The 24,214-nt window shown below is 45.0% G+C and overlaps 1 protein-coding gene across 1 annotated transcript in view; it reads right to left on the reverse strand.

Annotated features, from left to right (window-relative positions):
* Positions 1–24,214, reverse strand: part of SYCP2 (synaptonemal complex protein 2) — a 3,993,018-nt gene that overhangs the window by 3,768,377 nt on the left and 200,427 nt on the right. The window contains exon 3 of the mRNA XM_086932653.1: positions 22,464–22,604. Coding sequence (XP_086788779.1) covers positions 22,464–22,604 — 141 coding nt within the window. The remainder of the gene's footprint in view (positions 1–22,463; positions 22,605–24,214) is intronic.

Consider the following 24,214-nt stretch of genomic DNA (forward strand, 5'->3'; position numbering starts at 1 on the left):
TCTACAGAATCCTGTTTGGGTGGAGGGAATTATGTGCTCTGTCTCTGCCCACTGTGTCAATTCTTCTAGTATTATGCCAGCATAGTACTTTGCCTCTATGTCTAAGAGGGCTATCAGCCGATAGTTGCCTGGGTTGCTCCTGTCTCCTTGCTTGTAAATTGGACTTATTATAGAGCCTTTCCAGGATTCCGGGCATGCTTCTAGTTCCAATATGCTTGCAAAAAGTGGAACTAGTGTGTTGCTCCAGAACTCGATATCGTGCTTAAATATTGACGGTGGAATCCCGTTAGGACCCGGGGCTCCCTCCATTTTCCCCTTCTTTATTTGAGTTTTTATCCGATTTGCGGTTATTTTGATGTCATATTCGGTGTTGAATATTGGGGTGCTGTTGTCCTTCTCTCCCTCTGCCATCTTTTCGTTGACTAATGCTCTTTTGCCTTCTACTACGTTGCAGAGCCCTTTTTCTGCTTTTGTTACTGATCCGTCCTCTTTGCTATTGTCTCTTTTATTTGCTGACGAGCCTGTGGCTGTGTCTTCGTTTTGTTTGTTGAAATGATTGTGCAGGTAGTCTGCCCAGGCTGGCTCTGCTATGTATGAGCTTATCCCTTGGTGCCCTGGGTGTTGCAAGCTATGAATTGTTTTCCAAAAGTTGGCGCTGTTCTTTAGTTTGGAATCATGTTTTATTTTTGCCCATAGTTCGTCGTTCGCCTTCCTTTTGTTTTCCCAAATTGCTTTTTTTAAGCTTGTTTTTAGACCATGAAGGATGTGTTGTAGTGGTTCTTTTACAGGCTGTATTCGCAGTTGTTTCAGGGTGTGCTTTATGTCCCTTTTAAGGCTTTTGATCTCCGGTGTGGGTGTCTTTCTTAGTGGGTTCTTCGTGGGTTTGCCTTTTAATGTCCTTGATTTGGTTGCGTATTTTGTCCCAAGGGCCTTGGTGAACCCTTCCCAGGCCACTATTTCGTTTACGGCCATATGGCCTTGCTGTAATGTCTCCTGCACATCGGTGAACAGAGCTTCGATATTATTTTGTTTAAGTCTGATGCATTTGAAGTCTGTTGTGTACTCATTGCCTATAGTTACACAGGGTTCGTTGGGGTTCTCACTGGGGGTTTTTAAGACAATTTCTTGCGGCAGATGGTCGCTTTGATCACTGGTGCCTAGTTGGAACGATCGGATGCTATTGAAGAAAGAGAGAGTTACGAATGTATAGTCTAGGTAGGTGGAGGTTGTGGAGGTGTGGTAGGTCGATGCTGGGGGGGTATCTTCTTTAAATCGGCCATTCAATGCCCTCAGGTTTAGTTGCTCTAAGTCTTTTAATAATCGCTTTGAGCACTTTGTTTGTTTGATCGCTTGCACTTGTGATTGCGGTGGGATTCCCCAGGCTCTATTGAGTTCTTGTGCGAGTTCCTCACTCTGAGGGATCTGAGTGTACAATGAACTTACGTCCATTGTTACAAGGAAATCCTCATTCTGTTTGAAAGGAATAGTTGGTAGTTTATTGATAAAATCAGTCGTGTCTCGGAGGAATGACTTCACCTCGGACATGAAGGGTTTCAAGAAGAAATCCACAAACTTTGATACCGGTTCAAACAGAGACTCACACCCGGAGACAATTGGTCTTCCGGGGGGGGCATTAATGTCTTTGTGGACTTTGGGTAAGACATAAAATAAGGGTATTCTTGGGTTATTACATTTAAGATATTCAAATTCTTTCTTCCCAATTATTCCTTCAGCCAACCCTTTCTCCAAAATTGGGTTGAGTAGTTGTTGTAATTCTGCAGTTGGATTTTTGGCTATTTTTCTGTAGCATCTCGGGTTGTTAAGTTGACTCATCACTTCTCCGATATATTTCTCCGTGTCCCATACCACTATTGATCCTCCCTTGTCCGCCTGTTTTATTGTAACTGACGTGTCCTTTTTGAGATTGTCTAGTGCACTTTTTTCAGCTTGTGAGATGTTAAATTTAGTCCAACTCCGTCTTTCTTCCATTTTGCTTATAGCTGACAAGATGGTTTTTTCGAAGGTAAGAATTTCTTTCGCTATTTTATTTCCTGGTGGGCAAAATGTGGATTTTCTCCTCAGTCCTGTGACTTCTATTGGCAAATGAATCGATGTTTGTGCGAAAAAGGATTTTAGTTTTATTTTCCGACAGAATTCAATTGCCTCCATTTTGAGTTTGACGAAATTGGTGTGTCTCATAAGGACAAAGGAGAGTCCTTTTTCCAAAATACTAGTTTCTGCTGGGGTGAGAATTTTATTAGATAGATTGAAAATTGGAGAGACTACCAGTTCTTGTAATTGTGCCTCCGTGTCGACATCTCCCATGGTTGGTTGTACCGCGGGCGTGCTCGATTTTGTGGTTGGCCTCTTCCTAAAAAAGGAACCGAAGAGGGTCCTGGTTGCTGTTGGAATGATCCTCTTTTATTGCCTCCTCTTCTTTGATTGTTATTCTCACTCTCACTACCACTTGATGCTGATGAGGTATCTGAGAAAGAGATGAATTTATTTGTTGATCGTCCTTGATATTCTCCTAAATATCTCCTTGAGTCTGCTCGAGAGTAGAAATCTGTCTGAAGGTATGGATATGTTTTTTCTAGATTGAAGTTCTTTTTATCTTTTTGAAACTGATTTTCCTTTTGGTTAATTGTGTAGTCCTTGAATTCTAGGATCTCTTTTTCTACTTTCTCAAGTAGTGATTTCGCGTCCGGAATCTGTTGGTTCTTTTCTATCTCAGATTCCAAAGTTTTGATCTCTTCAAGTTGTTGTAATGAGATTCTTTGTGCCGTCTCAACCGTTAGGACCATGAGGTCTCGGCTACACTTGGTCTCAATAAAACTGTATCCTTTTTTGTAGATCGGGTCGTCTGTGAATATCACGGGGATATTTTTGATCTGGAGTCCTCCTGGGATGGTACCAGCTCTCAAATGCTGGAGGAGGAAGTGACCGTGCAGGTCTGTGCGAATTTGCTTCTTTTTTAGCCTTAAGAGTTTCTCGGTTTCGTTTTGATTCCTAGCAGTAGTACTCAAAGTAGCTGAAGCGAAGAGAGGGGGTTTTGCCAATAGGCCCTTAATGTGATCTTCGCTGTAGGCAAATGTTTTTTCTTCAGACATACTGTGTATAACTCACTCGCATTCAAAGAACTCAATAAATAACACAATACGGACAACAAAAACAAACTTCAATGACAATAGTTCAGCCACTCCCACTGGGGCCGAAGACAACCTCGCAGAACGTCTTCTGCTAAAGTACCAAAACCAAAACAGGGTCTGGGCTCACTGGCAATAAGGACAAGCCTCACCATCAATTAACTATAAACCAAAAACAATACCAGTATTGCCTACTTAATTGAACTTGGACCAAGGATGATCACTCTAATCGCTGACTGAAACAGTGACTCTCGGAGAAAAGTTTTGTCCGAAATAAATCAAATGCTTTTAATTGTTTTTACATCACATATACCATATCATTGGGCAATTTTTTGTTTTTTAGATAAACATTTAAATAACTCCACAAAAGTATGTCAAAACAACAAAAATGAAACAGGTCAAAAAGACACTTTGAAGACAAATTGACAACTTGCATTCAACATTCATACGGGACAACACACTGATATATATACACATATAAACATTTGAAAATTCTATTTACAACATGATTTTTGAAAAACATAGCATTGGAAATAAGCAACTAAAAAGTTTTTATGTGCTTTAGAGTAAATCGCAAATTCCTAATGCTGGATAGAGAAGGTCTACGCGTTTCGATGACCCCTTGTTGTGGGGAAATCTCGTCAGGACCAAGAGCCTGTGAATGGAGAAACAAAATTGGGTCAACTAAGGGGACCGGACTCTCCCTCTCAACGTATCAGTGGGGGTAAGGGAAACTCATCCTACCGTTAGGTTGCTGGGTTCTCTTTAGAAAATCAGACTGTAATAAAAACAAAACCTGTTTTAACCTCTAGTTCAGAAACAACGTAGAAAAACCGCAATCGCATTTTCCTGATTATCACATTCACTCGTGAGTACTTACATAGTGTTGCGCGTGGCGCGTTCTCGATGGTTTTTGTTCTCATCAATTTAGTTGAGGAAGTGGAGATCTACAAGAATGGAAGGACTAGTCAGGGATCTAGTGGTTTGGCTGGTGGCGGCAGTTGCTATCGGTGAAACGGGAATTACTTACATATAGTTGAAGCGTGGAGACGGGGCTGTTTATTTTTGTAATAAAGCGGTATAGTAGTTGTTGATTGTTGCTGTCGTGGTGTGTAGTGATGCTGGGTGTTGCTGTGCGTTCCTGGTGTGTTGCTGATTGATGCTGGAGTTTTTTTTGTGTGGTGCTGAGTGATGTTGTGGTGGTGCTGAGTGTTGGTGGTGTTGCGCTAAGTAATGCTGTTGTGTTGCTGAGTGATGCTGGGCTGGTGCTTAGTGTTGCTGTGGTGTACATTGATGCTGTTGTGGTGTTTATTGATGCTGCTTTTTTGCTGAGTGTTGCTGTGGTGGAGCTGCGTGTTGCTGTTGTTTTGCGGACTTATGCTGTTGCTGTGGTGTGCTTATTGCTGCTGTGCTGTTGCTGAGTGGTGCTGTGGTGTTGTAGAGTGATGCTTGTGTGTCCCTTATTGATGCTGGTGTGGTGCTGAGTGGATGTGGTGTAGCAGAAAGGTGCTTTTGTTGTGTGGATTTTTGCTGCGGTGTTGCTGAGTAATGCAGTGGTGGTGTTGAGTGGTGATGCCACAGATAGATAGATAGATAGATAGATAGATAGATAGATAGATAGATAGATAGATAGATAGATAGATAGATAGATAGATAGATAGATAGATAGATAGATAGATAGATAGATAGATAGATAGAGTGAGGGCGATAGTGACAGAGGAGAGAGAAGAAGGACAGTGAGGGACAGAGGAGAGAAGGACAGTGAAGAACAGAGGAGACGAAGGACAGTGAGGGACAGAGGAGGGAGAAGACAGTGTGAAGCGCACACAAAAAAAGTGACACGAGGGAAAAGTAACGGAAATACCGTGCAGGGGTTACAGTGTGCGAACTTCTAAATCCCAAGAAGAATTACTGATTGCCTGTTTATTTCATACTTAGAATTAAATGAGAGTGCAGTGACATGTAAGGGAACTCCAACGAAAAGGGCTGCTAAAATACTCCTCTCGTAAGACTGGTGTAACGGTCATACTAACATAGTAGTATCTAATCACTGTGATTCCTTAAACATGCAGTAGGTGCTCATTTTGTAATTATATCATTTATACCGAAGAAGACTACAGTAAAAAAAAAAAAACAGTTTCAACTAAAGTTAAAAGGTGAGGGCGGTTGGGTTCCGCTTGCACTGAGCGAACCTCCGGTGAAGATGAGGATGGGTGTCTGTGTGGGGCAGATCCTCAGGCACAGACTAACACCGGCTCATTCGCTCCGAGTACCGAAATATCCACTTGGGCGCCCCTCCATAGCGCTAAGAAGCAGCTCTGGTGAACAGCGCCCACAGTATGTTGAGCTCCACAGCACGCACTTGGAATGCAGTTACGAGTGTGGTGCCTAACCAAAACTAGAAATGATTTTACACATGCTGCTTTTTAAAAATATAAATGCCGATGTGAAGCCCCTACCTTGAAAGCGCCCTTGGGACCTGTGCAGGAAGGGTGTAAGGAGTGAGGGAGGGGTCGGGCAGACTAGGGAATGGCTGCGGGAGGAGAAATAAGGAAGTGTTCACACTTGCTTAAGAAAGGCTCCGTTTGTGCTCAGAGGGTGGGGAGGGCTTGTGATGCGAGGCAGGAGGGGGAAAGCTTAATGATAATGCCGAAGTGGAGGTCAGCATTACCTGTCATTATCTTCGGTCCGTACCGCATTGATGCAGACTACAGACCGGTTCGAGTCTCACTTTCTCAAACTACATATGGAGCAGCAGCTAGAAACACACATAAGTAAGGATTCAGATCACATGTAGAGAAACTGCAGATAAACAGAAAAAGAACAGGCAAACACACGCTGTGCTTGATACCTTGAAAATGTGCCGTAGTCATTTCTATAAAACTGAAACACACACATGGGCCGCCACAGCAGAAACCCTTTCACAGCTGCTGAGTCACCCTTCTCACTCTGCCATCTCACTGTTTTGCTAATCTGTTCAACCTCATCACATGAATGATCAATCAGCAGGAAGGGTGTGAAAGAGAAATGACGAATGAGGTGGTCTGTGGGCAAGTATTCAGCCATTTACTAGAAATGATTTTACACATGCAGCTTTTTAAAAATATAAATGCCGATGTGAAGCCCCTACCTTGAAGGCGCCCGCGGGACCTGTGCAGGAAGGGTGTAAGGAGTGAGGGAGGGGTCGGGCAGACTAGGGAATGGCTGCGGGAGGAGGAATAAGGAAGTGTTCACACTTGCTTAAACGAGAGACAGCCAGAGTGAGGGGGCAAGAGACAGAAATCTTCTAATGCTGCGCATTTGCAGGGCCTGCTCTTTACTGGTAACTAAGCACCCAAACCCGGAGTGAACTGTTCCGCCTGGCACTGGGAAACAGAGAAATGTATATGTCAAGGAATAATGCAAAAAAAAAAAAAAAAAAATCTGCTGAAGGTCACACCGAGTGCCAGCTCCTTCATTGGAAATTCAGGACAAAAATGTGAAAAATACGAAGAAAGAATGAGGAAGGCATGCGCTTTTACGGCTAACAACTTGAGATCTGTGTAGAAATAATGCGGCCACGATAAATGATGCAGTTTCAATTGGTACATAGATAGGGGTCCCAGACTATGTAAAATGTATGTGCACAAAAAATTCATGAACTTTAGATACGTATTACTCGTACCCTTATTTTGAGATGGATGTTATTTATTCACATCCTCTTAATCATACATCTTATGTACAATGCATAAACAATATTCACATTTGTGCCCATAGAGTAGGAAAAAGGGGGGTGGTGAAAGATGGTTTAGTGAAGGTGAAGGTAGTGGGTGGACAATTAAGAAGATAACATGTGATAGAACAATATTCAATTGGTTTAAATCACACGGTGCTATAATCAGTCACCCCATACATTGATGAACATCCGTTCAATCCTACCCCATATAATTTGTAACACAATATTAATACATTGTTGAAAAATGGGTAGGTCACATGTAAAACAGTCGACGTTTCGACCCCTGTTGTGTGTAGGTTGGTTGCACCTTACAGTGGGGTCTTCATCAGGACGTGGTGTGAGGGGGGGCACCTAAAGTTAAAAACAGGGAAGTTTAGAAAGACGGACCATGAGTTAAATTTATTGTAAAAGACTAAATCTGCCATATGGTATTTACCAAAAAAGGATTTGAAGGTGAGGATATTTTTCATAAGGGCCAGCAGGCTCCTCTTGGGAGTGAGTGTGGAATCATACCTATGAATGGGAAAGGTGGCATACTAATTATCAAAAGTTCCCACTAAGGGTTGGATACACAATTGAATCATGTCTATCATAAACCCCAAGATGGAGAACAATTAATAAAAGCACAAACATATTGAGGCATAACATTAGAACCAATGTGCTGATATTTACATTTTGAAACAAAAAGGATTTCCGCATCACATATATCCAACTGGTTACATTGGGCAATCAGAGTCTAGATGAACAGTGAACCCATCCGGGTCAAGTAAACTAAACAGTAGCGAATTTCTTATGAGGTGTACCCATCTGGGTTAAAAACATTCATGCGTCGGAGAATCTTGTTAAAAACTCATCCGTTCTTACTACATCACTGGCGAATTGCCTTATTATCGAAATAATCGTTCTGGACATCGACTGTAAACAACAATTCGAAAGTGACTAGACCATATTCACAACACGAACAGTGTACCCAACTGTGTCCAACACATTAAAGTTATAGGATATTTACAATTATATCAGGGAGGGATAGACTACGTAAAGCTTGAACATCAATGGAGGTCGCTTGAGAATGCACATCCCACTTCGAGGGGTAGAACAAGGTCTAGTATAGTGGAATGGTACAAACACACTGTAACATCCATGGAGTTCACTAACTTAGAGGGATAAATACCTATACACGGCCCGTCAGTGGCAGTGTCCACAGGATAACTCGTGGTGATCCCCAAGAGATCCGCAATTCGTGCATCAATCTAAAAATAATTAGAGATTATCAGGGCCTTGTTGATGAAGGCTAACCGCTAAAAATGATAGACATCGCACTGGCGTTCTTACCGCGAAGACTGTTAACTGAACCCAGCAGCTCGATCAAGGTAACAGCCGCTGCCCGGCGTGGTCGCGTTTTTGTTACCAGCGCGCGCGCATGCAGCAGCTGGATGCTGGTGCTGCGCGGCCAGTGAGGAAAGACTAATGTGGCGTTAAGGATGTGTTTTAGAAAAAAAGTTCGGTAACCGGGTGATTTGTCTACAAGATGTTAATACATGCAGATACTTTTAACGAACCACAAATGTTGTGAAGCTTTACATGGTGATAATAAGGTTTTATAACCAGGTGAATAGTCTACAAGATGTAGAAATAGTACATTGATAAATGCAGATACTTTAAAGAAAGACAATTGTTGTAAAGCTTAACGCGGTGATTGATAAGCATTGTAACAAATCCAACATTCACATGAAATGAAGCAATACAGATCTTCTGTGTCTTGGTCTGTGCCTTGTTCTGTGAGGAAAATTGAAAACATGGGAAAAGAACATAAAAGCCAGTAAATGCAAACCACAGTTAGTGTTCAATGTAAACAGGCTAATTGCGCATAGCTTGCGTCCTGCTCATTAAGACCGCTAAGGATAGTATCAAGTAACGACATCCATTTACTCTCCCTGAGGTTGAGAATTCCTGATACGTTGCCTCCTTTTGGGCCTAGGGTGACCTTATCAAGAACCACCCACGTCAGATCATTTGGTGTATGTTTCTGTGTTTTACAGTGGTCAACTAAGGGAGCCCCCAGGACCTCACATCTAATCCTACTATGGTGTTGTAGAATGCGTGCCTTTATTTTTTGTTGGGTTTGGCCTATGTATGCTAACCCGCAGGGACACGTGATGCAGTAGATGACACAGCTAGTATTGCAGTTCGTAAAGGACTTGAGGTTGATGGTATGCTGTCGATATACGAATTGTTGTGTTTGGGTGGTTGTTTCACAGGCCTTACACTGTCCGCATTTAAAATGACCCAACATTGGTGGTATGTTACACATTGTTCTCAAAGTGGGCTGTTCCTGGGTGTCCAAGAAGGAACACACTACATGGTCAGGAATACTCTTTGCTCTTTTGAAAGCATGCATGGGAGGGTCACGTTGGTCGATCTCATCAGATACTAGAGTCCAATGATTGTTCCCAATTTTGCGAATTAGGTTGCTCTGAGTGCAGAAAGTGGTTACACATATCATTCTCTTCTGTTTTTCTTCATCCTTGGACTGAACTGCTAGTAGACTCTCACGTGGACTGTAACATGCCCGCTTCTGTGCTTTTTTAATGAGTCGGGGGGGGGGGGTAGCCTCTTTCGAGGAGTCTTGTGCTCAGGTCTGTGGACTCCAAAAAGTAATCATCCTTCCTGGTACAGTTACGCCGTATCCTAAAGAATTGGCCTACCGGTAGGTTGTCCCTCAGGGCACGGGGATGATGACTGTCGTATTGTAAAAGTGAATTGCGTTCCGCTGGTTTGCGGTACAGTGTGGTCAGAAGTCGGTTATCCTCGTGAAAGATGGTTATGTCCAAAAAATCAATTTTGTTGTTGATAAATGATGCAGCAGGGGGCGGAGCGGATCCCTCTGATGTGAATCTGCTGGCAGCACCACGCTGGGGAAGCAACAGATGGCTGCCTTTGATGTGGTGATGCGAGGCAGGCAGGCGGCTGGTGGCATTGTGCACGCGCTTTTTAGGTCAATGCGCTTGCGCATTGAGCTTGCTTTTCACGGGCACAGCATCAAATCGCCCGTTTGGGTAAGCTCTGGTTAAGCCCCTATATTCTCGCAAGCTCAATGCGCAACCGGATTGACAGGCGAGACCTAAAAAAGCATAAATGGTACATGATAAAATATTAAATACAAGGTGGTTTGACTAAGGTCAAAAATGTCTTTGTATTCTACTAACATATTAAAAAAGTCATTATCACAAACTGCAATTGACTCATAGTTGGGGATTTTCTGCTGGCGCTGATAGATGAAAAACGTTCAATTAAACCAACCAACCAACCAACCATCCGGTTAAAATGGCTTCAAAGTGCCTAGTGCTTTATAACCTGTAATGTTCGGACGCCCTATAATCAAGTTACATTTTTTTTCTTTTTTCGACCAGTGTTCATATTCGCTCGATCTGCTTGTCGGAGTAGTTTCCTAATTTGGGCAAAATATTTTACACCTCGACAAGACAGATGAGCCCTCCATCCAACTAATTACAGCTTATCTGCATGTGCGAATATTTAGCTAGTTAAAAATCGATTTTAAAGAGGATTTCCTTAGTTCTTTTGCAGCTGGGCACACACACAACAGATGTATTAGTGTTTCGGCCGAATAACATAGGCAACAGTTCTCAAATTCATAGTTACGTTTCCAAGATGGCATTAATTCCTTTGAGTCATGGATTCCCAGCCGATAGTAAATAAAGCTCTTTTTTATCTCGGAGCTGAAAAGGGCTGCTAGGTAGGCTTGGGGTTTTGTATAAGTATAGGAATTTATTACGGTCCATGCATGGCGTTGTTTGGACAAGATGTTTTTGTCTTCCAGGAACGATTTCTTCTTGGCGGACAGATTACGGACTTTATTAAATGTTGACTTTTCTGCCATGTTCACCCATACTACTTGGGTCGCTAGCACCACTAGTGATTTCCTCAAATACGCTCCCCAAGATGTAGGTACTTCTTGCACCATTTGTGCTTTTATCGCATCCTGGCATGTTCAATGTGCCCGGCTCTGATGATCGAAATTCATGGCAGAGCTTCTCAAAAGAATTCATGCTCTGGAACTTTGTATTTTGAAGGCCAAATTCTAGCCTTACCTTTGCGGGAGATGCTGACTTGGGAATATTAAAGACAGCTTATATATATTGGTCTAGAGCTGGTTCAATAGCTCTGCCTCCTTGCCATGCCATGTTTCTAAACCATAAGACGAGTAGGTAAAATTTCTGCTGCCATCACTTTTAGGAGGTGAGTATAAGCCAGACAGCTCAATTTTTTATACAGTAGTCGTAAAGCAAAAATTAATGATTGGGCTTTAGCATTTAGATTCTGCTTGTAGTCCTTGTATGAGGTGCCGTGCCCCAGTTTTATATCTAGATGTTCATAGGAGGCTTGCTCTTCCACTTGATCTCCCTTTACATACCATTTAAACTTGTTTTTCTTGGGGTCAACCCAGGCGCACCACCTTTGTTTTCTTTTTATTTAACTCTAGATTTTCCTGGTCCAGGTAAAGTACTAAGCTGTTCATTGCTCTTTGCAGCCCAATCAGACTCTGACTTAGCACTACAATGTCGTCCGCATATTGTAAAAACTGTATAGGCTCTTTGGCCAACATTGGCAGATGGCTCTTTGCTGATTGCATATGCTTGGTTATGTCTACCAATAACAAATTGAACAAACTCGGTGCCAGTATACAGCCTTGTTTTATTCTTGCGGATACTCTACTTCCATGGCCTAGTTTCACTCTCTCCAAAGTTTCCATGTAGAGGGCAATCAGTGCGTCCAATAGATTGATCGGTAGCCCCCAGGTTCTTAACTTATTCCAAAGTCGAGTTCTAGTTAGTCTAACAAACTCGGCTTTCAGGTCAATGAAGCATGCAAATAGTTTTGTCTTCCTTTTTAGTGCTTTCTCGCTCAAAAGAGCCAAAGTTGTCGAATTTGTAGTTATCATTCCTTACCTGAACGTGGATCACTTAATGGTATAACAGGAGAGGCCTCAAAACACCAAAACACTGTGCACATAGACCTCGAAAATACACTAGGAGAGACGCTCTGTAAAGAAATTCTACACACAGAAACCCGGTCCAGTACAACAACTTCAGCCCAAACCAAAAATACGTGCAAAACAATTTTTAAACCACAGTATAAATCAAAGGGTAGACACAATACATTAAACACAGGGAATTTACTAAGGCTCCTTCGACATATACCTTCGTTGACTCACATAAAGAGTAAAGACATAATTTATGTTCAGTTCGAACCAAAAGAGGGTGACATTTGCAAAGAAGACACTTTAGTGACCTGGTCAAATCATCATACGTTTAAAGCAGTCCTTAGCGCTAAAGATATTTTTAGAGACTGGGGATCATAGTAACTGCACCGGAAAAAGAAAAATATCCATCAATCCTCCTAGAGCCTGCAAATTTAAACTGCATAACAACAAATAGACAATACCCAGAGGGGATACTGCGAGGTACAACAAATATACACTCAGATAAAAACTATAAAAAACTAACCATACTAGTAAGCAGACAGGAAGATAACAATATAAGCAGGAAAGTAACAGATGACGGGCCACCGAATATTCAATGGAACAACCAATTTAGAAGGACAGACCGAGAATCACAACTTGGCTCTTTATATTCCTGATGAGCAGGCAGCCCTACCAGATACCCCACGGAATCGACAAGGATGGCCCACTGCCAAACCCACTTTTTCGGAAACCGCAATTCTACCCTCCATGAATCAGAAATCACCTTTTAACTTTAAAATCATTTCATGGAACGTGGCAGGAATACGTAAAGCACTCAAACACGAAACCGTAATCAAGTCACTGCAAGAGGCGAACATAGTATGTCTACAAGAGACCTGGGCCACAGAGCATGTCCACCTCGAAGGCTTTGCCGGTTTTCACACATTGCCAACTAAATACAATCGGTTTGGTAGACCATCAGGAGGAATATCGATTTACGTAAAACATCTAAAACAAATAAAAGTAAAAAGGATCCAAATGGAGTCAGAAGTGCTACAGGTGCTCCTAATAGAGGGATGCATGGACAAAGACGTGTGTGCTGTAATCCTAGTTATAAACATATACCTAAATGCATCTGGCCAGAAAAAGCTGGAGGTTACAAAAAATACCATAACTTTAATAAAAGAAATTCTACACGCAAATGCACTACTGCCACAAGTGATAGTACGAGACTTTAACCTCCACCATCTAGGAACCAAAAATGATATGTCACGACCAGCCAGCTCGGAAAGAATTAATGCATTTCTGAAAAACTATGACCTAAAGTCCGTCAACGAAACCTGGAAAAGTTTAGATCTCAAATATTCAGATACTGCCACTTTTAAGAACTGTTCTATAATCGACTACATTTTCCTATGCAATCTACTCACTCAGAAATTGGTCAACTTTGAAGTAAAAACACATGAAACTAGTGATCACAAACTGTTGCAGGTGGAATTAAATTTCAGTATTTTACAGAGGGAACAAGTGGTTGTAGTATCCCATTCAACAGGGGCCGAAGACCATACATCAGTTAGAAGGTTAAAATGGAACGAGCATCAGGCTACGCTATTTAATGTATAGAAAAAAAAACAAGAGCACAAAGGGAATTCTCTTGGAAAACAACCTAGTGTGGCGAATTGGACGAGTTGGATTGGTGCCTTGAAATCTATATTTACTAAAAACGACAAAAATAGCCCACATGGAACGACAACATCCTTTTCACATTCTAGATACAACAATAAAATACTACGTACAACAATAAGCAAGCTTAAGAGGGCTAAAAGAGCATACAGGAAGGCAGGAACAGAAGAAACAAGGGAATTGTGCAAAAATCTATCGAGAAAGCGCAGACACCAGTTATGGTCTCTGAAACAAAATAAATTACAAAAAGACTAGATTACCTTACACGAGCTCTCCAAACCAAACAAACAACGTCAGCTCTGGCAATTTATAGCTAACCTGGAGAAAGGTAAAGTAGACAGGCGCAATTCCATACACGCAGACGCCTGGCTTAGACATGTTGCCACAATCTACATTGACAAGGAGGGTATCATAGTCTCTGGAAGTACTGACATTTGTTCCTCAGAGAGCGCAATAACAGAGGAGGATGACTTAGTGGAATTCTGGGGTAAAGAACAAGATCGTACGGCAGTTGAAAAGGTAATAAAAAAAGATAAGAAAAGACGGTGCACCCGGACCGAACGGTCTTCCAGGAGCCATTTTTAGAGAAGATCCGGTATATTGGGGCAAAATTTTATCTAGTTTGTTCATTGAATGCCGATTGAAAGCTAAGGTGCCGGATTTTTACATCCCATCTTCAAAAAAGGAGATTACACAGATCCCAAAAATTATAGATTAATTGCACTTTTAGATGTTGAAGGAAAAGCCTACGCCAGCACCTTATTGAACGAATTAAATAGTTGGATCAAAGAGAATGAAATCCTCCCCTCCACAGACGGCTGCCGAGTGTACCGACGGGCAGAGCGGTGCACTATCTTCCTGAGCTGTAGCCAGGCGAGGAGTGGTACATAAGTCCTGCACAGACAGAGACACGACAGAGACTTAGGTCTCTCAGCACCCACAGCCATCGAGCCCGAAGTGTGGTGCCTTGACGCCGGATTACTTGTATGCGGCGGAGACTCTCCCTGTCGAGATGGTGTTCCCGAAGAGTATCTGGACCTCTTCGACGGCGACTTCGACGGTGAATCTCTTGTTCCCTTCCTCTTTCTGGCATCAGGAGAGGTGGAATGTCGCAGCTTTTGATGTTGCTTGCTGGAAGATGGTCGTCTGTGACCTCCATGGCCACCACCCTGATGACTCTTGTCCTTTTCCAGCAGTGCATGGAGTTGTATGCGTTCCCTGTCGCGCAGGGTCCGCCTGGAGAACTTCTGGCAATGGTGGCACTGGTCAGGATTGTGTGCGGATGGAAGACACACAATACACACCAAGTGTGGATCTGCCAGTGCCATCTTTTTGTCACAGGAAGGAAATTTCCTGAATAAGGCTGGCATTCTGACTGGAAAACATTTATGGAATCCCACAAAACCAGCAGAAGAAGCCTTTAGAATACAGAAAACGTCGAATTTTCTGAAAAAATCTCTTCAAAATCTGTTTTAGTCACAAAAACTGAGAAGCTCAAGCTCCAGGATCCTCTCAGGAGCCGGAAAAAAGAACTGACCTAACTGCCACCTGTGGTGCATCATAGGAGCAAGGGATTTCCTACAGGTCATAAAGGCACGGTACCCCTACTCTAATGCCTTAAAGGCAAGGTGTCAATTTTTCTTTGTTTCTTTATACTCTACTGCAGCCTACTAGCAAATGCCTGCAATTACAGGTTTTCTCTATGGCAATAAAGCATTGGTGTATGACAAATGTTTACTGCTCTCTTTCTTCCTTAGGGGTTGGGAGAGTATAGGTGCTACAATGCAAACCTATGTAATTTCAGCATTTTGGCCATTGTGGAAATGTTTTAGGCTGCATATATATATATATATATATATATATATATATATATATATATATATATGTTTTCACATATGCATATTGCAAATGCTACTTACCAGTATGCATCTGTTCTTGGCATGTAGGGCTGCTGACATTCATATCTGTGCATAGATCGCCGCCTAGTGTTGGGTCCGGATGATTGCACATTGTTGTCCTGGAAGAGTCTTCGAAGTATCAAGAGATAGGTGGCTCCTCCCCTGGACTACAGTGCGCATGGGCATCGACTCCATCCCCAGATTGTTTTTAGCCATTGTGGCCAAGATGGAGTGAAACTCAGTGAATGATGACCATGCCGTGAAATTATATGTGAACACTGCAGCTGCTACAGGCGCCGGGGAGGAGGGCGGGCGATATGAATGTCAGCAGCCCTACATGCCAAGAACAGATGCATACTGGTAAGTAGCATTTGCAGTTCGAGGTATGTGGGCTGCTGAAGTCATATCTGTGCATAGAATACATAGCAGTCCCTTCATTAGCGGCGGCCGCCTGTGCCAGCTGCAGCAGTTTGGAAAAGTGTCTTGAGAACAGCCTGCCCTACAGCTGCCTGCTGTTTGGAGTGCACGTCTACACAGTAATGCTTGGTAAATGTGTGTGTGGTAGACCATGTGGATGCTCTACATATGTCCTCTAAGGGAATGTTTCCAAGGAAAGCCATAGAGGCCCCCAACTTTCTGGTGGAGTGGGCTCTTGGTGAAATGCTAAGAGTGTGTTTTGCCTTTGCATAGCAGATTTGAATACATTTGACGATCCACCTAGCAATGCCAGCCTTGGAAATAGGGTTACCTTTGTGATGTGGTGCAAAGGCAACAAAAAGCTGCTTAGTTTTCCTAAAATCCTTGGTCCTATCAATGTAATACATTAGGGCCCGTTTAACGTCAAGGTTGTGGAGCATCCGCTCCGCCAGTGACTCTGGATTTTGAAAGAAAACCGGCAACTCAATGGTTTGGTTGATGTGGAACTGAGACACAACCTTGGGTAGAAATTTAGGGTTAGTGCGGAGCACTACCCTGTTGGAATGAACTTGGAAGAAAGGCTCTTGGATTGTGAGGGCTTGCAGTTCACTAACCCTCCGTAGCGATGTAATTGCTACAAGGAAAGCCACTTTCCATGTCAAGAATTGAATCTCGCAGGAATGTAGTGGCTCAAAGGGAGGACCCATCAGTCTTGTAAGAACCACATTGAGGTTCCATTCAGGAGCTGGTGGAGTCAGTGGCGGAATGACTCTTTTGAGGCCTTCCAGAAATGCTTTGATGGCAGGCACCTTGAAAAGTGAAAGGTGCTGTCTATTTTGGAGGTATGCGGCCATCGCAGACAGGTGAATGCGAATGGAAGTATATGCCAGATTACACCTGTATAGATGGAACAGGTAACAGATGATGTTCTGAATAGAGGCATCTAGCGGATCAATGTTGTGGTTTGCGCAATAGATGACAAACCACTTCCATTTCGCCGCATAACAGGCTCTAGTAGTGGGCTTCCTAGCCTACCGAATGATGTCCATGCAATTGGGAGGAAGGTTGAGGTAGCCAAACTCTAGGACTTCAGGAGCCAGATCGCCAGGTTGAGCTGTTGCGGGTCTGGGTGCTGAATGTCGCCATGGCTCTGCGTCAGAAGGCTGGGTGTGAGATGCAGCCTTTGATGCGGTACCACTGACAGTTCCAGAAACGTGGTGTACCATGGTTGGCGAGCCCAAGTTGGAGCAACCAGGATGAGAGTCATCGAGTGCTGCCTGAGTTTGCGTGCCACCAGGGAATCAGAGGTGCTGGGGGAAAAGCGTACGCAAATCTGCCTGACCAGTTCATCCATATCGTATTGCCCTGCGACTGTGGGTGTGGGAACCTGGCGGCGAAGCTTTGGCATTTTGCGTTCTCCCTTGTGGCGAACAGGTCTATCTCTGGATGACCCCACCTTTGGAAGTACGGTTGGAGTACTGATGGATGCATCTCCCACTCGTGCATTTGGTGGCTGTGCCTGCTGAGCAGGTCCGCCATCTGATTGTCTTTGCCTGGGAGATGCTCTGCCATGAGGAAAATGTTCCTCTGAATGGCCCACTTCCACATGCTCTGAGCCAGATGAGACAGCTGCGGAGAGTGTGTGCCCCCCTGCTTCTGAATGTAGTACATGGCCGTCATGTTGTCCGTCCGGATCAACACGACCTTGTTGCACAGATGTACTTTGAATGCCTTTAAGGCCATGAAGATCGCCATCAGTTCCAGTACATTGATGTGCATCTTCCTTTGCTGCTGCGTCCATAGTCCCTGCACCGTGTATTGGAGTACATGCGCTCCCCATCCCTGGAGAGAAGCGTCCGTTGTCAGGATAATCTGTGGCACAGGCTCTTGAAACGGTCGGCCCTTGCAAAGGTTTCGTGGATTCCACCAATGCAGAGAGTAGTATGCCCGACCGCTCACCAACACTAGGTCCTTTAATTGCCCGTGAGCCTGAGTCCACTGACGTGCTAAGCACTCCTGAAGCGGACGCATATGTAGTCTCGCGTGCGGGACTATGGAGATGCAGGAGGCCATCATGCCTATCAACTGCATGAACACTCTTGCTGGAAGCGAGTGTTGAGGTTTGAATTTTTGGATCAGCGACTGAATGCTGCTGACTCTCACTGAATTTGGCTGTGCTGTGGCCGCCAGAGTGTTTATGGTAGCACCCAGATACTGCCGTACGTGGGCGGGCTGGAGATGGGACTTTGGGTAATTCAGTGAGAACCCCAGATCGTGCAGAAGGCGAATGGTGTGGGACACGTGGTCGGCGCATTGCTGGGCCGACTTCGCTTGAATGAGCCAGTCGTCCAGATAGGGGTAGACGTGAATGTTTTGACGTCTCAGATGCGCCGCCACAGTCACTAGGCACTTTGTGAAAACCCTGGGCGCTGTGGTGACCCCAAAAGGCAAAACCTTGAACTGGTAGTGCTGGTTTTGGATGGTGAACCTGAGGTATTTTCTGTGTGAAGGATGTAGTGGAATGTGGAAGTACGCATCCTTCAGGTCCAGAGTTGCTAGGAAGTCCCCTTGCCGAAGCAGTGGGAGAACCTGCTGCAGCGTGAGCATATGGAAATGTTCTGATAGAATGTAAAAATTGAGCGGCCGGAGGTCTAGGATGGGCCTGAGGGATCCGTCCTTCTTTGGAATCAGAAAGTACAGGGAGTAAACTCCCGCACCTCTTTCCTGCAGGGGCACGAGCTCTACTGCCCCTTTTTGCAGCATGGCGTTGACTTCTTGCTGCAACAAGTGCAAGTGCTCGCCGGACATAGGACGGTTTTTTGGGAGTATGTTGGGTGGAGTGGATGTGAGCTCCAGACAATAACCGTATTGGATAAGAGTTCTGACCCACCTGTCCGTGGTGATGGACTTTCACACGGGCAGGAACTGCTGGAGTCTCCCCCCGACCGGTGTTGAGTGGTCGGGGGGCAGTGACAAGGCGTCACTGTTTGTTGGCGGTGGAGGACCTGGAGCTGTTATTTCCACGTCCTCTGCCTTTGACGTTGTTACCACGGTATCCACCCGGACCTTTGTTGGTATAAGAAGTTTGGGTGTTGCTCTTGTAGAATTGTGTTGACTGTGAAAGTTGACCCCTTGAGGTGCCTCTATTATTGGAGCGACGAAAGGAACCACCCCGAAACTGCTGGGACTGCAAGGCACCCATAGACTTCGCAGTGTCGGTGTCCTTTTTCATCTTCTCGAGAGTGGTATCAACCTCGGGGCCAAACAGGTGGTCTGGGTTGACCGTCTGGTTCAAGATGGTAGTTTGAATGTCTGGCTTGAACCCGGATATCCTTAGCCATGCATGTCTACGAAGTAGAACGCTAGTGTTAATTGCTCGCGAGGCGGTGTCAGCCACGTCCAGAGCGCACTTAATTGAAGCATTGGTGATAAGCTTCCCCTCCTGTATCAACATCTCTGCTGCTTCCTTATATTGATCGGGTAAGTGCTGTAAAAGGGTCTCTAGAGTATCATAGTGTGCCCTGTCATAACGCGCTAGTAGCGCCTGTGTGTTGGATATGCGCCATATGTTGGCTGCCTGCGCAGCCACCCTTTCCCAGAAGCCTCAAATACTTTTGATTCCTTGTCTGGGGAAGGAGCATCACCCGTAGTTTGTGAGTTGGCTCGTTTGCGTGCATTGGAGACAACCAGGAAATCCAGAGGCAACTGTCCCTTGATAGAAGTAGGATCAGTGGGCGCTGCCTTGTACTTCTTGTCGATACGTGGGTTGATGACCCTTGCCCGGGTGGGCTCCTTGAAGACCTCAGCCGCATGTTTCAACACCCCTTTTAGCATTGGCAAAGTCTTGACAGTTTTTTCAGAGACTGAAAAGGTGTCAAAGAGGAAGTCGACGTCCACTGGGTCAGCATGGAGATCGACGTCGTGATTGGCTGCCGCCCTTTCAATGAGGGCATTGAAAGCTGCAGAGTCCTCTGTTGGGGAAGTCTTGGCTGAAAAAAGCTGAGGCTCTTGTCCCGAATGCGGGTTCCCAGGATCGCCACCAGCAGACCATGGTTCAGTCAAATCCTCTGGGTCTGAGTAGACGGGATAGCTATACTCATCCTCGTCGTTGCCGTCACCCTCCTCTACATGTGAATGAGAGGGTGAAAGTTCCTGTGCCTGTGGTGATACGGGCTCCATAGAGGCAGAGGCACCAGCAGAGTCCATCTTTTTCTTGAGTGGAATTTGGTAATGCTCCAATTGTGGTTCAGGGGTGATCTTCCTCTTAAGGAGAGAGAGCTTGCCCGTGTTGGCATCGATGATAACTTCCTGACGCTCCTCTTCTGCCAGCGGTCGTTGCCGTGGGCTTGGGACCACTAACGATGGCTTCGGCGTCGAAGACACTTTCACGGGCACTCCGGCCCCTGGTTTTGCTGTGAAAGCTTTCGGCACCGTTTTTGGTGGCAAAGTGAACAGAATAGGCGTTGGCGCCTTCGCCGGTTTTTCTAGAGGCTTGGGCGGCACAGGGTCCTTCGGCTCGACTGCTGCGGCCCCCTCCCTAATACGTTGAAGGGACTCCGTGACCTTCTTAGTAAACGAGGCGGAGGGACGCACCGGCTCGAGAGAGTCTTTTGAAGCTGGTTTTGAGGTGGCGACCGATGACGCGCTCTTCGGAGTCGACGCCGTTGCCCCCTTGGCCTTGTCGAGTAGAAGCGAGGCAGTGATGGACTTGGGGTCGTCCTGCCGCTTCTTCGGGTCGAGAGTGGACTTCTTATGGTCGTCGACCTTCTTGGTATCGACTCGACTCTTATGTGCGTCGACCGTCTTCGGCGCCGATGCAGCTGCGTCGGTCCTCTTAACCTTCGGCTTCGATACAGTAGCCTTCTGGTCGGTCATTTTGGCGTGGCTCTTGAGCTCGACGGCCATCTTGGATTTCTTCGGCGCCGAGGCCTCTGAAGTCTTCGACCCGACCAGAGTGACTTGCGCTTTCGGTTTCGATACGCTTGGCGTCGAGACCGTTGGTTTCACTTTCGGTTTTGGCTGTACCGTAAGTGGCGCCGTATCAATGTCCGTGGCCGGGCCGGAAGGCAGAGCCGTGGAACGGGCATCAAGGCTTTGGGTAAGGCCCGAAGGCGATCCCTCGACCTGGGCCTTATAATGTTGGCTGGCCCCGGAGTCAGTCTGAGGAAGCTCTTCAACCGAGCTATCCTCTACGGTGGCAAGGGCCCCGTCATCGTCCCCTACCTCCTCGACGACTTCATCAAAATCCTCGTCTTCCGCGTCGTAGTCGTCCTCGACCTCCGACGCCGGGTTAGATTCTGTGATCTCCTGTATAGTGTCGTCCCCGACATCCTCCGCGTCGAAGATGTCTGTAGGAGGTGGTGCCGATCGTTGGGCCTCCAGGCGCGCAGCTCGGCGGAGCTTGAGTGTTTTCTTGGACCGGAACTTGGAGCAGGCCATACACTTGGCCTCGTCGTGGTCCGGCGACAAACACTTATTGCACACCGGGTGTACATCGATATGCGGATACTTCGAGGCACACACCGGGCACCGTTTAAATGGACTTCGTTCCATGATGGAAGAGGTTGGAGCGTCGAGTAGGCCCGTCCGTGCCGAAAGCACGCGGAAGGGCAGTGTTGGTTCGGAGCCGAGGAAAATACGAACCTGAACGATAGACAATACCGACGCAAGTCCTAAAGACCTTTTGGTCTCGAGCAAAGTAAGTTTAACAACTATCGATTCCGACAGAGGGAACCGAAACACATCCGAACCCAATGGCGGAAAAAAACAATCTGGGGATGGAGTCGATGCCCATGCGCACTGTAGTCCAGGGGAGGAGCCACCTATCTTGTGATACTTCGAAGACTCTTCCAGGACAACAATGTGCAATCATTCGGACCCAACACTAGGCGGCGATCTATGCACAGATATGAATTCAGCAGCCCACATGCCTCGAACATAGGTATATATAAATATGTATTTTCTATATGCTCCGGGATCCCGCACATGGTCGGGGATTATTCATAGATTATGACTATTGATGAGTATCCCCTGGATGAGAAAAGGCTTTTGTCATTTTTCAGCTCAACATGGATGGCTTTGCTGTATAAACGGCAGGAAGCTTTGTCACTCTCTAGCTAGAAGTGAATGGCACTGTGCTAACCAGAGGCTTAAATACTCTCCTAGAGAAACCGACATTTGAGGTGAGCAGTTTCCAAGTGTCTGGGTGTTGTTACAAGGTGCTCCATATAAAGGAGCTGCTCTCCCCTAAACTTGGGAACTACCCAGAGTTCCTTGTTCTTTTGTGTGCATGACTTATGTGGCACTCGAAGCCTGAAGGGGTTCTGTCTTGACAAATGTATATGTACATCTGTGTGGGTGTGTTAAGCAAAGCCAAAAATCATCGGACATAAGCATAAACATGCAACAGAGTGTTCCGTTGTTTTTTATCAGAGGAAACAGAATTAGCTAACTGACTCTGGAACAGGGGAAGTAATATTTCACTGTTCATGAATTTCAAAATTCCATAATATAGAGTTGTTGCTGTGCATCTTTACAGAAACATAGGGAACCAAAAAATATCCAATAAAATATCTAATATGTCAGTAACTTTCAAATATAGAGGAAATAGTAAATTGTCTTACCCTACAAATAAGCTTATCTAACTTGTTAAAAAACTGCTTGCTGCATTTCTGAGTAACGTTACAACAGAATTCAGCTTGCAGAAGATCTTCCAATGGCTGAAAATTATTTTTTCTTGAAGCGTCATCAATGTATTGCTCAAGCTGTGAAAACAAGTATAGTTGTTAAATAGTTTGCACATGCACCTCCAACATGACAAAAGGAACGTGAACCAGATGAAAGTAAACATGCAAGTCCGAAATTCTTCCAAGCTAGACGTGAGAATAATTAATCACTTCTTCGGAAGTACACATCGCCAGCATTGTGTATTTTACAGAGACTAGTATGGTATTTTCTATATTTTTAAACAGGTTGGAAATCACCAGTAGTCATTTCAATTACAGTCCAAAAGAATACTGTCAATTGTACACAAAATTACTTGATAAGTACAAAGCTGCTTAGACACTACCCTATAGGAAAGGTTAGGTTTCTCAATGCACTGTTGTGAAATTATTTACAGAGGCTGGCAGCATGCATATGGATCAATGGAAGACAATAATGGAGAAGGAAATGGTAATCAATTTATATCCTAGTTTTCATTATAGGCTTTTCCATTACATACTTCGGGCCCGAATCACAGAACTAACTTACGACAAAAGCCTAAACTTACTACTCCTGGTAGTCACAGAATGCACTTACGACTGTCCTAAGTTTACATCCGCACTCGGGCTGGAATTTCCACACCTGGAGTGTAAACTCTGCACCTGGAGTGTAAACTCCACACTCGGAGTGTAAGCTCCACCCCCGGAGCGGAATTTCCACCGTCGGGCCGGAATACCCACAATGCATCAGATATAATCAATTTACACCAGATTGTGGGTATTCCGTCCCGGAAGCGGAGATTCCGGCCTGATGGTGTTAATTCCGCTCCGGGTATGGGGCTTACACTCAGGGTGTGGCGCTTGCACTCCGTGTGCAGAAATTCCAGACGTAAAGTTAGGACAGTCGTAAGTGCATTCTGTGAATACCATGAGTGGTAAGTTTAGGATTTTGTCGTAAGTTAGTTCTGTGTACCGGGCCCATAGTGTGGTTTAACCAGTAGCCTGGTGAGGGAAGATAATCGTCTGGACTATAAGAGACCATCAAGCCCTGTACAATTCTGTTGTAAGGCTCATGACAAATGTTATTTTATGAAAATGTTTGGATGTGCCTCGCCCGTGATACTGTGGAGATCAAACACTACATCAGATGGGTTGTTGAGCGGACGATTGTATCACTGCACATGGTTCTTTTAAGCTTGTTGTGACAACCCTGGCCATGCAGTCCAGTCTTTAAGGATGACAGTTATACTTTGTGCAGGCATTTGTCGGGGACATAATTCCTGTCCCGGCTGTGCCAGTGATCACTGTTGGCCCTCACCTGGTGAAGAAAGGAGAGGACGAGATCAGCTGCCTTTAACCAATGACAGTTCGTGCTGGTGGTTCACTACCTTCTCTGCTGCTGTGAACTGGAGACTGGGGACAGGTTGTCCTAAAACTCCTCTTGTGAGAGAAAACTGAACGGAAGGAAGGAGCTAGAGATTCATTGAGGGGTGGGGTGGCAGTTCATCTTCGAAGCCATAGAGATGGCATGGGAAGGTCCTCAAAGCGGGTGAGTTAGCAGCTCTTGTTTGTCATGCAGCTGTCCGAAGGTTGCCAGTTTTGCAAGGGAAAGAGTTCAAGAGAGAGCAACTGAGTCGGAGTTGGGTTTTTCAGCTATGCCAGAATATGCCATG

Source organism: Lissotriton vulgaris, chromosome 7 (genome assembly GCF_964263255.1).
Source record: "Lissotriton vulgaris chromosome 7, aLisVul1.2, whole genome shotgun sequence".
In the NCBI taxonomy this organism is placed as follows: Eukaryota; Metazoa; Chordata; class Amphibia; order Caudata; family Salamandridae; genus Lissotriton; species Lissotriton vulgaris.